Source organism: Muscardinus avellanarius (assembly GCF_963383645.1).
Source record: "Muscardinus avellanarius genome assembly, chromosome: 11".
Taxonomy (NCBI): Eukaryota; Metazoa; Chordata; class Mammalia; order Rodentia; family Gliridae; genus Muscardinus; species Muscardinus avellanarius.
The window spans coordinates 79,521,488-79,535,977 of record NC_137797.1 but is presented as its reverse complement, the minus strand read 5'-3'; the positions used below and the strand labels follow the sequence as shown (position 1 = coordinate 79,535,977).

General features: G+C 38.1%; 1 protein-coding gene across 2 annotated transcripts in view; it reads right to left on the bottom strand.

Moving 5' to 3' along the window:
- GXYLT1 (glucoside xylosyltransferase 1) overlaps window positions 1-14,490 on the bottom strand; it is a gene marked incomplete at both ends in the record, with an annotated part of 49,398 nt that overhangs the window by 15,570 nt on the left and 19,338 nt on the right. For both annotated transcript variants that reach the window (XM_080705755.1, XM_080705756.1), the window contains 3 exons: window positions 753-1,004; window positions 3,687-3,812; window positions 8,429-8,600. In XM_080705755.1, the coding sequence (XP_080561881.1) occupies window positions 753-1,004; window positions 3,687-3,812; window positions 8,429-8,600 (550 nt within the window). The remainder of the gene's footprint in view (window positions 1-752; window positions 1,005-3,686; window positions 3,813-8,428; window positions 8,601-14,490) is intronic.

Sequence of the window (14,490 nt, the reverse complement as noted above, 5' to 3'; positions counted from 1 at the left end):
AACAGCAAACAGGTAGCAAAGTTACACCAAACCACTTGACCCTGAAGCCCACAAACTACAATGACCTGCAACTTAGGACATTCAAAAGCATCTGCATGAAACGTAAGCAGAACACAGTGACGTACTCAGAAGGCACAATCAGTGAAATTAAATAATCTAACTCTTCCACTGATCCTGCAATTTAAGAGATTAGATATATACCAGGACTTTAAGTCAGTTTCAAGTGTAGCACAATAGTCAACACTTACATATACATACAATGTTTTAACTCAATCCTCACAAAAGCCTTAAGACACTGGCATTATTATGTTGTCATTCTACTGTATAGATGAGAAAACTTAAACCCAGAGATAATCCACACTTACCCAAGGTCATTACCTGGCACCAAGTGCCAAGATTTAAACCAGGCCTATAAGCTGTAGAGGCTAATCTCCTGATCACAACTCTGTTGCCTAAGACACATTGCGCTTTGGGTTAAGTATTCTATGGTTTAGCTACAAAGTAGCAACTACTTGCAGTGACTTTCTAGGGAGATAAGATGCATTGTTATTCTATGTCCTTTTGTGTAATGACATTTGGTTTGACCTATTGCAATGCTCTACTAAACAGAATACTATGCCCACATTTTTCTTCAATTATCCTAGATAAATAGGAAATTTTGAATAGTCGGAGTTTTAATAAAAGAAAACTAAACTGGAAAGCAAACAATTTCTAGAGCTACACACCAACCAACTTCTGCCTCAGGAGCTCACCTTGAAGTACTTCCTCCTCATTCGTGTCATGTTCATCAGCATAACGCCAGAGTTCACTCCAGTTTTCCCATAGTATGGATGTCTGGCAAAGCGATTGTACCATCCTATTCGAGGTTCCTCATGTTCTGGTGCCATTGCAGCAATTTGTGTGGAATTAAACTTCTTTAGTAAAGACCAAATATCATCAACAGGTCGTAAGAAGAGGATGTCAGTGTCTACATACAATAGCGAGTCAACTTCTTTCAGGATTAGCTATGAGGAGAGATATATGAATCATTAACAATTTTATTTATTAAAAACAAAAGAGGATTTAATTATTAAAGTTATACCAAAGGTAATTTACACTTTAAAGTTGAGAAATTTTTCCTAAATCTGTCATTTTTGGCAATGCCATCCATAAAGATACTATGCTAATCTTTGTATCAATTTTTAGAGAATAAATACAAGAAAATTTAAAAAACTCAATAATAACAATTGGGAGGACAAATTCATTATCTTCAAAGATCACAAAGAAAATGTTTTTTATAATGGAAATAAGACTAACTTAAGGTGGATTCTTAACTCAAATCCTAAATTTCTGAGATTAATATAGAAATCAACCAATAAAAAAAAGACCTTCTGAACTTGTTCCCTTAGCCTGTAACACAGACAGCTTCATATCATTTCAGTGCCAACTGGTAAGTGACAGGACCAAACTGGATGCCATGCCATGCGGCTCCAGAATCCATGGTCTCATTTCTATGCTTACTGCCTCCCGATAAATTAAATATGCACTTAGCATAGGTGAAGACAGTTGTCAAGAGATGAAAGATTGGCCATGCTAAACTTTTTGAGAGATGTTACATCTCCACCATGTTCCACAAAGATTTTCAAGAGTAATATTTTTGGGGGTAAGAGGGTGCCAAGTATTGAATTCAGGGCCTCATACATGCTAGGCAAGTACTCTCTGCTGAGCTACTGCCAGCCCCTTTTGGGTTTGGAGGGAGAAGTATTTATTTGTGGGTTTTTTTTTTGAGGCAAGGTCTCACTAAGTTGCCCAGGCTAACCTCAAACTTATGATTCTCCTGCCTCAAATAACTAAAATTACAGGTGTGCACCACTGCATCCAGACTCATTTATAATGCTGACTTGTTCATAAACTTTGGAAACCAATCCCTGCAAACTTAAATGTACTGCTTACCCTGGTGTATTAGGAAGATTCAGTGATGCCAACCTACACGTTTTTAATTAAGAAAAGAATGAGCATAAGACTCTGTTGTTGTTGTTTCTTTTCTTGTGGTACTTGGGGATGGAACAACCCAGGGGCTTTTCTACCTCCAGGCTATACTCCCAGATCTATTTTATACTTTATTTGGAAACAGGTCTCACTAAGATGCTGAGAGCCTCATAATTAGCTGAGGCTGGCTTCGAACCTGTGCAATCCTCCTGTCTCAGCCTCCCAAGCACTGGGATTACAAGCGTGCACCACCACGCCTGGCTGAGCATAAGACTTTGATCCTCAGTCTGTTCCTTTGCACAGCAGCCACCTCCTTCTGCAACTGAAGTTCAGCAGGCATCATAAAGACCAGCTGCTGGGCTGAGATCACCTCACTTCTCTTTTAGTTCACTATTAGCTGATTAATATCAGGGTGGGAAAATCTGATGGTTAACTGTAGAGACTAATTAGGGAAGGTTTGCCCGCTTAAAGACTTCATTTAAAAGGGGATGGTTGTCCGGGCATGGTGGTCATGCTTGTAACCCCCATGCTTGGGAGGTGGAGACAGCAGGATTGCGCAGGTTCGAAGCCAGCCTTGCTGGCTTAAGAGACCCTGTTTCCAAATAAAATATAAAATAGGTCTGGGAGTGTAGCCTGGAGGAAGAAGGGTTCTATCCCCAGTACCACAAAAAAAAAGGGGGGGTGTATCTGTGCAGTTCTTCTTTTTAGAGAGAAAGGAGTGAATTATTTATAAAATCAACATTTTGCTTCTATACAAGAATAAATCGTCTATTTTCAGATTATTTCGTCCTTTGCAGACTAAAAAGATACTACATAAAGCACCAAGTTCACCGTTGGGAGTCACTGCCAGCCAGAGGTCAAGGTTATATAATTATCACATCAGTAAGTTTTCATAGTTCCTTTGGAGGAGAGAAGTCATGGGCACAGCTTATATTATCCTTTTTTTTTTTTTTTTTCTGGCAGTACTGGGATTTAACCCAGGGGTATTCTACCATGGAGCTAAACCCCCAGCCCTATTTTTTATTCCTTATTTTGAAACAGGGTCTTACTAAGTTACAGAGGGCCTCACTAAGTAGCTGAGGCTAGCTAAGAACCTGCAATCCTCCTGTCTCAACCTCTGGTATTTCAAGCATGCACCACCACACAGCTTTATCCATCTATTTTAAAGGAAGAGAAGTTCAGCAAAAACGTTTATCACTTGAAAAAATAAAGCACCAATTTACTTACATCTGGTTACAAAGATGCAGAAGTAACAATAAAGTATGGCAACAATTTAACAGGTTTCAAATATTTTACTTTAAATAATTAAAATTCTATTTAGAAACTTAACCAAATTATATTATTAAATGATCTAGTAAATTTCATATTACAACATCAATAAGTAAACTTGCTGATAAAGTAGAACAAAGAGAAATTATCATAATCTCATGCTTTCCTCTTATCATGTTATTGCTTTTCTTTTATTATTATTTTTTTATAGTACTGGGAATTGAGCTCAGGGGCATTCTACCTCCAAGCTAAACTCCCAGCCCTATTTTTATGTTTTATTTTCAAACACGGTCTCACTAAGTTACACAGGGCCTCACAATGTTGCTGAGGATGGCTGTGAACCGTCTCAGCCTCCCAAGTACTGGGATTACAAGCATGTGGTCCCATGCTCAGTTATAAATTTTAAATTAAAAAGCAAAAAACAATAAAACACTTAGGAAAAAACTTACTGGCAAGAATAACCTCTGGGAAGCACACGGTTTAAAGAGTTTTTTCCACTCTGCAGCATTCTCATTTGGAAAGGTGATGGGGTATAATGTGTAATTAAATGTTTGTAGAAATGACCATCTGTTGAGCTGAAAAATAAAATAATAATAATAATGCCAATTTAGATTTGTTACAATTTCCACTTTCTCTATATCATAAGCTAACACTTATTAAATAAGATTAAAAATCAAGATCATATACATTTTATGTTGTACAATTAAGAGAAAGGTTCTTTTCTTTCTTTTTTTTTTTTTGGTGGTACTGGGGATGGAATCTAGGGGCCTTCTACCTATAGGCTATACTCCCAGACCTATTTTTTATATTTTATTTGGAAACAGGGTCTCTTAAGCCAGCTGAGGCTGGCTTCGAACCTGTGCGATCCTTCTGTCTCAGCCTCCCAAGCACAGGGATTACAAGTATGTGCCACCACACCTGGCTGAGAAAAATTCGTTTCTATTTTCCTTGGTTTTGTTCCAAGTCTAAAACCATAATAAATATATGCTACAAAGATGTCACCATCAAGATCCAAATAAAATTATCAAAAAATCACAAAGTTGAAAGTGCTCTGCAAGTATTTACCTTAGATTTACCAGACTAAATTTTTCACGCCCTAAATTAATATCAGAAAAATTGAGCCAGGTATGGTAGCACATGCTTGTAATCCAAGTACTTGGGAGGCTGAAACAGGAGGATCACACAGGTTCAAAGCCAGCCTCAGATATTTAGTGAGGCTCTCAGCAACTTTGTGAGACCTTGTTTCCAAATAAAATATAATATATATCTGGGAGTGTAGCCAGGAGGTAGAAGGCCCCTGGATTTCATCCCCAGCATCAAAAAAAAAAAAAAAAAAAAAAAAAATCAGAAAAATTGAGCACTAATCCATAGTATGTATAATAAAAATGTTTACATTTAGCTGGGCGTGATGGTACATGCTTGTAATTCCAGCATTTGGTACGCTGAGACAGGAGGATCACAGGTTCGAGGTCTTCCTCAACTACTTAATGAGGGCCTCTGCAACTTATTGAGACCCTGTTTCAAAATAAAGAATTAAAAATAGGGCTGCAGGTGTAGCTCGGAGGTAGAATGCCTCCTGGGTTCAATCCCCAGGGGCATTTAAGAAAAAGTTTACAATTAAAGTCAGAATAAAATAAAACTATTTTGTCCATTTACGCATAGTTTTAGTGTGCATGGAAATTCCTGATTAAAAAGCCTAATAAATACATATGTAAAGTCAATTTTTTATAAATCACTACAGAAAAGTAAAATATATTTGAAAATCTATGGTGAGCACATACTCTTCAATATCACAAATGCATTTAAAAACACTGAATTATTTCAGATTCAGTTTAAATACTACCTATCATTGTTGCTTCAATACAATAATGGTTAGTGGGTTGGGTTTTGTTTTTTAAGACTGGGCCTCAGATTGTGCTTTTTGCCCGGGCTGACCTTGATCTCCTGTGCACAAGTGATTCTCTTAGCCTCAGGTTTCCAGCAGTTGGGATTACCTCAGGGGATGGTGTCACACACTTGTAATCCCAGCATTCAGGAGGAGGAGACCAGAGGATCTTGGTTCATGGGCAGCCTCAGCTACTTAGCAAGGCCCTTTGCAACTCAAGTGAGACCCTGTTTCAAAAATTTAAAAAATAATAAAAAATAGGGGTGTAGCTCAGAACCCCTGGGTTCCATCTCCCATACCACAAAAATAAATAAGTAAATAAATAAATAATAAAAAATAATAGGGGGCTGAAAGTGTAGCTTGGAGGTAGAATGACCCTGGCTTCCATCCCTAGTACTGAAAAAAAAACGGGGGGGGGGGGTATTCAGCAATGATCTATGGGGGAAGGAACTAGGTAGTTTCTGTAGCAGACTGTTTTAGAAGACAGTCTAGATAAAGATGATCCTTTTGAGTTATGATAATGTTCAAACAATTAGTATCTTTCAGTATAGCTCAAGGGAATGCCTGTGTCCCATTCTGCTTTGTTGTCTCAACTAATTATTTTAAAAGACTAACAGACTAACACTTTGTGTGTGGAGGGGTGGTACTGCGGGTGGAACCCAGGGGGTCTTCTACCTCCAGGCAATACTCCCAGACCTATTTTATTTGGAAACAGGGTCTCACTAAGTAGCTGAGGCTGGCTTTGAACCTGTGTGATCCTCCTGTCTCAGCCTCCCAAGTGCTGGATTACAAGTGTGCACCACACCCAGTTCAGACTAACACTTTTAAATATTTTTCCCTCCCAACTTATGAATCACTTAAAGATCCTTTTTTTAAAAAACTAAGGATTGTACCAAGGTTATTCTACCTCCAAGCTATAACCTCAGCCCTATTTTTATTCTTTTTACTTTGAAACAAGGTCTTGCTAAATTTCTGAGGGACCTCACTGAATTTCTGAGGTCAACCTTGAACCTGCAATATTAGCATCCCAAATACTAAAATTACAGAAATGTGGGCTACATTTGGATTATTTTTTATTTTGAAACAGGGTTTCACTAAGTTGCTGAGGGTCTTAGTTGAAACTGGCCTTGAATCTGCAATCCTCCTGTCTCGGCCTCCCAAATACTGGGATTACAGGCATGTACCACTGCCTTAAAGACACCTTCAACACAAACTCAGAAACAAAATCTATGGCATTTTTCATTTAACATTATAGTAAGTTACTTCTTGGTACTAAAAGCATGTTCCATGAAATATCTGACTTTTTTTCCCATCAAAAGCAAACCCAAGTTGGACATGGTAGTGCATGCCTGTAATTCCAGTACTTGGAATGCTAAGATTGGATGTTTAAGGACAGCAAGTTAGTGAGACTCTATTTCAAATTAAAAACAAATAAATATAATGGGCTAGGGGTGCAGCATGGAGATAGAGTCCCCTATATTCTATCCCCAAAAAGCAGCAAACCCAAACATTCTCAATGTTGCTTATTATAGTCAAAGAATAGCCAGGTGTGGTGGCACATGTTTGTAATCCCAGTGCTTGGGAGGCTGAGACAGGAGGGTCCCACAGACTAGAAGCCAGCCTCAGCTACTTAGTGAGGCTTTCAGCAACTTAGTGAGACCCTGTTTCCAAATAAAGTATAAAATAGATCTTGGAGTATAGCCCGAAGGTAGAAAAGCCCCTCGGTTCCACCCCTAGTACCAACAACAACAACAACAACAACAACAACAAAAATAGTCAAAGAAAAATCTAAGTTTTAAAATATGGTGTAGAGGTTACACCTAAGATTAAGTAACTACAATGTTACTTTTTATTACATTTTCAAGACTTTCTACAATTAGTAGCAGCCTATTACTGTACTCAACCATAGGATGCTATTAATTTACTCAGTTAATATTTTAGAAAACAATCCAGATAAAGAGATCAAGATCACAAAAGTATTTATCATAAACAAATACCAGAAATATTTTTTAAAGTTCAAGTAAACCTATATATTTTTTGGATTCAATGATTTTGGCAGAGCCAGGTCTTGGTGGCACTTGTTTGTAATCTCAGTACTTGGGAGGCTGAGAGGAGGATTACAGGTTCAAAGAGGACTGTCAAGAAATTTAGCAAGACCCTGTTTCAAAACAAAGGATAAAAAAGGGCTGGGAGTATAGCTCAGAGGCAGAATGCCCATCAGTAAAATCCCCAGTACCACACACACAAAAAAAATGGTATGGCAGAAAACTAAAAACTTGAGATCGCAAGTGGTATTTTTCCCACAACATGCAAAATGAACAAATTTAACTAATTTTTACATATATAAACCAAGCATAAAAATTCAAATCATGTTGAAAGCTTAATTTAGTTAAGAGAGAAGGGGAGAAAGAGAATATGAAATAAATCATTGGCATCATCTTTACCACTGTCTCAGAATACAAGATAGTAAGATTTCAGGCAGTCTTTCTTTTTCTTATATATTCTTCTTCGGGTATCTGCTCTCCAATTCTTGTATAATTTTGTTGTTAAGAAGGTTTTAAGGCTGCCCCAATTAATTTCTATACTAATAACTAAGTATAGTTCTATGATTAAATTCATGCCAAAGAAATATTAGCAAAAATAAAACTGATTCTAGAAAGCATTCTTAAAGATAAACAAAGGACTGCCCTTCTTTGTTTTTGTTTGTTTTTGTAATACTGAGAATTGAACCCAGGGGCATTCTACCTCTGACCTATATTCCCAACCCAATTTTTTATTCTTTATTTTGAAACAAGGTCTCAGTAAGATGCAGAGGGCCTAAGTAGCTGAGGTTGGCTAAGAATATGTGATCCTCCTGTCTCAGCCTCCCAAGTACTGGGTTTATAAAACGTGCACCACCATGCCCGATGGGACTGCCCTTCTTCACTGGCTCTTCTCTTCATGTTAGATAGACTGTGGAGGTGATGAGGTAGCTGGAGGACCATGAGGTAGAAGCCTCATGTTAAAAATGACCCAACTACAATTAGAAAAAGAAAAAATACAGAGCCCCTGAGATAGATTCTACTCTTATGTGTGACAGAACTAAATTTTATCTTGATTATTTCTCAATCAAAACATCTGGACTATAGTCAGTAAATTATCTTCATGCTTGGCAGATGGTTTTAAGTTGCCTATTCCTGTTCAAAAATATTCTTTTCACATTCTAGATTTGCACTACCTAGGCAGAAGTGGTTAAAAAGAGCAAAAAAGTACACTTATACTATTAAATACCTAACCCTACAACCTTAACTAAGTACAAATACTTACTCTGCCTTTAAAGCTATCATGTAGTTGATCTTCAGCAAAAATATGGAACTGCAGAGGTTTGATGCTGAAGATGAGAGCTGACTTCAGCATGGTCATCGTTTCTTCCAGTCTTTCACCGCAGGCAACTACAGCAAGGTGCATTTTCTCAACAGGCTGCATTTTTAGGCTATACCTGATAGGAAAGAAAAACATTTCCAACAGTTACAGCATATTTTTATAAGAACATGGTATTTTATCATGTTCAAAAACAGTTTAAAGCTTTTATACAGCTGGGCGTGGTGGCGCACACTTGTAATCCCAGCATTCAGGAGGCTAAGACCTGGAGCACTGTGGTTACTGGACAGCCTCAGCTACTTAGTGAGGCCCTCTGCAACTCAGGGAGACCCGGTTTCAAAATAAAGAATAAAAAATAGGAACTTCCGGGAAGATAGCAACAGAGAAAAGCGGCGTTTACAAGTCCCGCTAACAACTGATCTCTATTACCACAAACTCAGCGCCTTTCATAGCCAGAAAACACCATCAGCATAGAAATAAAAATTGTAAATACAAGGGACAGAGAAAAAGAGGGCTGGAAGAACAACCAGAAAGAAACCAGCCCACAGTGCCGTGGCTGGAGCCACAGCGCGGAGGCGCCGGCGCCATCTTCCCTTGCAGGACCAGGCTCCAGAGAGGAGGGGGACTCAAAACAAAGCTCAAAACCAGAGAGGAGATACGCCGGCCTCATGGCCGAGGACGCAGCAGCAATGCCATACTGCTGGCGGCAGCGGCGAGTTCACTGGATGGCTCCAGATCAGCGAACTCAACAAACCACCAGGCTCCAGAGAGGAGGGGTGGATAGCAAGCTGAGGTGAGCAGCTGCAGAACAGCCAGGTGTAATTCAGCATTTTTTTTGGCGCAAGGAGCGTCTAAAGCTCCCAGGGTCTGGGCTCAGCACATCCTGCAGGGACTCAGAGTGGAGCTCAAAACCAAAGAAATATGCCAGCCTCACGGCCGAGAGCGTGATACTGGCGCCATATTGCCAGCGGCGGAAGCAGCGAGTTCACCGGGTGCACAACAGCTACACATCAGCGCACTCAACAACTGTGAGTCAAATTGCAACACCTAGAGGAGAAATCCTAGTACTGCACACCCAGGGACTTGTGCAGCTTTGATAGTCTCCCTGGGTCAGAGGTTTTTGCAGTCCAACCCAGTGGGGGAGTGGCGGTGGCAGAGATATCACACCATAGTTGCAGTTCCCCGTGGGAAAATGCCCAGCCAGGCACCTCCAATGGTCTCAAGCAGCCTCGATTGACTCCCTGGGTCTGAGACTTTGCGATACAACCCAATAAAGGAGTAGTGGTCACTGAGATACCACAGACTTGAGATCCAGAGCACCTTAAGTGAAGACGTAGTGACCCAGGGAAGAACCCAGATAGGGCACAAACTTCTGAAATCATGGGAAAGAGAAATAACAATGGAGCAATGAATACCCACAACCCACAACATCAGAACCTGATAACAAAGAAATTCAGAGATCTCTAGAAGATTAAATCAGGAAAATAACTGTAGAAATAATAGAGGTGTTTCGAAAAGAATTAAGAGAGTCTAAAAGAGATAAAGGATGCAATCATTGAAGTAAAGGCCTCAATTCAAAGTACAACCAATTAGACAACATGGAGAATAGAATCTTGCTCCTAGAAGATGATCACTCCAAAAATGAACACATAGTTTCTAATTTAGAAAAAAAAAATCTGACAGCAGGAATTTGACATTGAAGAAAATATGGGCCCATTTTAAGAGAGCTAACCTAAGAATAATTGGAATAGAGGAGGGAAAAGAAGGTGAAACCAAAGGCATCAATAATCTTTTCAAGGAAGTAATAGCAGAAAATTTTCTAAACATAGAGCAAGAGGTCGATACACAGGTCCAGGAAACTTACAGAACTCCCTTTAGACAGGATCAGAAAAGAGGTTCCCCACGCCACATAATTGTCAAAATGACTAATGTGGAAGCCAAGCAGAGAATCTTAAAGGCAACAAAAACAAAAGGCCAAGTGACATTCAGAGGCAAACCAATTAGAATCACTCCAGACTTCCAAAACCAAGTCATGAAAGCCAGAAGGGCTTGGAGTAACATACTCCAAACTCTGAAAGAAAACAACTTCTAGCCAAAAATTTCCTACCCAGCCAAACTATCTATCAAATTAGATGGGGAAATAAGAAGCTTTCATGACAAACAGAAACTGAAGGAATTTATGTCTTCAAAACCATTGCTAGAGAAAATACTCAAAGAGATTAACTGCAAAGAAGAAATAGGTAATACACACCAGAACCAAAGAAACAAGATTTTCCCATCCAGTAGACAACTAGGCAAGAAGAATAAACAGTATCTCAAACAGAAATAAGATCTTAACATGTTAGGAATTAAAAATTATCTCTCTATAATCACATTGAATGTAAACGGCCTCAACTCCCCAATAAAAAGACATAAAGTGGCAAAATGGATTAAAAATCAGAATCCTTCCATCTGCTGCTTACAAGAAACACACATTATAAGTAAAGATAGGAACAAACTCTAGGTAAAGGGCTGAAGCAAGGTAATCCATGCTAATGGAACTTGAAGACAAGCAGGAGTAGCAACTATGATATCAAACAAATTAGACTTCAAACCCAAACTTATTAGAGACAAACAAGGTCATATTTTACTGGTAAAAGGAATAATCCAGCAAGAGGAAATAACAATAATCAACATCTATGCCCCAAACATAGGGGCAGCTACTTTCATAAATCAAACTCTTTGTGACATGAAGTCACACATAAATCCCAATACAATAATACCGGGAGACTTCAACACACCTCTCACAACACTAGACCGATCTTCCAGACAAAGGGTCGGTAAAGATGCCTCTGAACTAAAGAATACCATTAACCAAATGGACCTGTTGGACACATATAGAATATTTTGCCCAACAACAGCGGAGTTTACACTTTTCTCAGCTGTTCACGGAACCTTCTCCAAAATAGATCACATCCTGGGACACAAAACGAGCACTAGCAAATTTAAAAATGTTACATACTTCCCTGTGTCATTTCAGACCATACTGGAATGAAACTAGAAATCAACTATATGAAGACCTAGAGAAACAACATAAACAGGTGGAGACTGAACAGCACACTTCTGAATAAAGAATGGGTCATAGAAGATGTAAGAGGTGAAATCAAGAAATTTCTAGAAACAAATGAAAATAAAGATACAACATATCAAAACCTCTGGGACACTTTGAAGGCAGTATTAAGAGGAAAATTTATAGCACTGAGTGCTCACATAAGAAAAACAGAAAATCTTCAAATAAATAACCTAATGACACACCTCAAAGCCCTTGAAAAGCAGGAACAACCTAACCCCAAAGCCAGCAGAAGACAGGAAATTATTAAAATTAGAGCAGAAATTAACGAAATACAGAATGAAAAACAATACAGAAAATCAACAAAACAAAAAGCTGGTTTCTTGAAAAAATTAACTAGATAAACCACTAGCCAACCTAACTAAAAAAAAGAGAGAACCCAAATTATGAAGATAAGAGATGAAAAAGGAGACATTACTACTGATAGTGTAGAAATCCAGAGGATTATCAGAAACTACTTTGAAAAACTATACTCCAACAAAATGGAAAATCTGGAGGAAATTGACAACTTCCTAGATAAATACAACCTTCCTAAACTGAATCAAGAAGACATAGAATGTCAGGTGTGGTGGCACACGCTTGTAATCCCCACGCTTGGGAGACTGAGACAGGAGGATCACGCAGGTTCGAAGCCAGCCTTGCGTGCTGGCTTAGGAGACCCTGTTTCCAAATTTTTAAAAAAATGTAAAAATAGGTGTGGGATTGTAGCCCGGAGGTAGAAGGGCTTCCAGGAACCCCAATATCACAAAAAAAAAAGAAGATGATATAGAATACTTAAACCAACCAATAACAATCAAAAAGATTGAAATAGCAATAAAGAGCTTACCACCAAATAAAAGCCCAGGTCCAGATGGTTTCCCAAGTGAATTCTGTAAAACCTTTATAGAAGAACTAACCCCAATACTCCTCAAACTACTTCGCAAAATAGAAAAAACCGCGACTCTCCCAAATACATTCTATGAAGCCAACATCACACTAACACCCAAACCAAATAAAGACAGTTAAAGGGAAAAAAACTACAGGCCTATATCTCTGATGAACTTGGATGCAAAACTATTAAACAAAATACTAGCAACACGTATTCAAATCTACATCAAGAAAATCATACACCATGACCAAGTAGTGTTCATTCCAGGGATGTAAGGCTGGTTCAACATATGAAAATCAATCCATGTAATTCACCATATAAACAAAATCAAAGACAAAAATCATATGATCATTTCAATAGACGCTAAAAAAAGCATTTGATAAAATTCAACATCCATTTATGATAAAAACACTGCAGAGAATAGGAATAGAAGGAACATATCTCAACATTTTTAAGGCAATCTACAATAAGCCCACTGCCAACATCATATTACATGGGGAAAAACTTCAAGAATTTCCCCTAAAAACAGGAATGAGACAAGAATGTCCATTATTACCACTTCCCTTCAATATAGTACTAGAGACTCTAGCCAGAGCAATAAGGCAAGAAAATCAAAGGAGTACAAATAGGATAAGAAAAACTTAAACCTTCACTATTTGCAGATGACATGATACTATATTTAGAAAACCCAACTCAACCAAAAGGTTTATAGAACTGATCAACAAATTCAGCAAAGTATCTAGATACAAAATCAATCTGAAAAAAAATCAGAAGCTTTCCTGTACACCAAGCATAAATCCACTGGAAAAGAAATTCAGAAAACACTTCCACTCAGGATCTCCCACAAAAAAATAAAATACTTGGGAATAACCTTGACCAAGGAGGTAAAAGATCTATACAAAGAAAATTTATGAAACACTGAAAAAAGAAATCGAAGATTTTAGAAGATAGAAGGATCTTCCATGTTCATGGATTGGCAGAATAAATATCATTAAAATGGCCATCCTCCCAAAAATGACTACAGATTTAACGCAATGCCCATTAAACTACCAAGATCATTCCTCACAGACATAGAAAATTCAGTCCTTAAATTTATCTGGAATAACAAAAGGCCCAGAATAGCCAAGGTAGTTCTCAGCAACAAATGCAGGAAGAATCACAATACTTGACTTTAAACTATACTACAAAGCCATGGTAATAAAAACAGCATGATACTGGCACAAAAACAGACACATAGACCAATGGAGCAGAATAGAAGACCTGGAAACAAGTCCTCACACTTTCAGCTAATTGATTTTTGACAAAACAGCCAAAAACATACACTGGAAAAAAAGATAGCCTCAACAAATGGTGTTGGCAAAACTGGTTAACCATACGCAGAAAACTGGAAATTAATCCCACTTTCTCACCCTGTACAAAAGTCAATTCAAGATGGATCAACGACTTGGAAATCAAACCAGAGACCTTGAAGCTCCTTGAAGAGGGCATAGGTACAACATTGCAACACATAGGCACAGATAAACATTTTCTCAACAAAACCCCAAAGGCACAACAAATTAAAAGAAAATCAATACGTGGGATTGCATGAAACTGAAGAGCTTCTGTTCAGCAAAGGAAACTATCAAGAACCACAATCGATAGCCAACAGAATGGGAGAAGATTTTTGCCACCTACACCACCGATAGAGGACTAATATCTAGAATCTACAGAGAACTCAAGAAACTCAACACTAAGAAAACAAAGCATCCAATAACAAAATGGGCAAACGAATTAAATAGACACTTCACAAAAGAAGAAATTTAAATGGCCAATAATGCATGAAAAAATGCTCAACATCACTGGCATCAGAGAGATGCAAATCAAAACTACCCTGAGATTTCACCTAACTCCAACTAGAATGGCAATCATTCAAAACACAAACAACAACAGATGCTGGCGAGGATTATATGAAAGTACAGTATCAAACTTTTAAAAACAAAATTCAAAATTGGTCTACATCTTATTTACAACTATATAAAAGTACAATATACA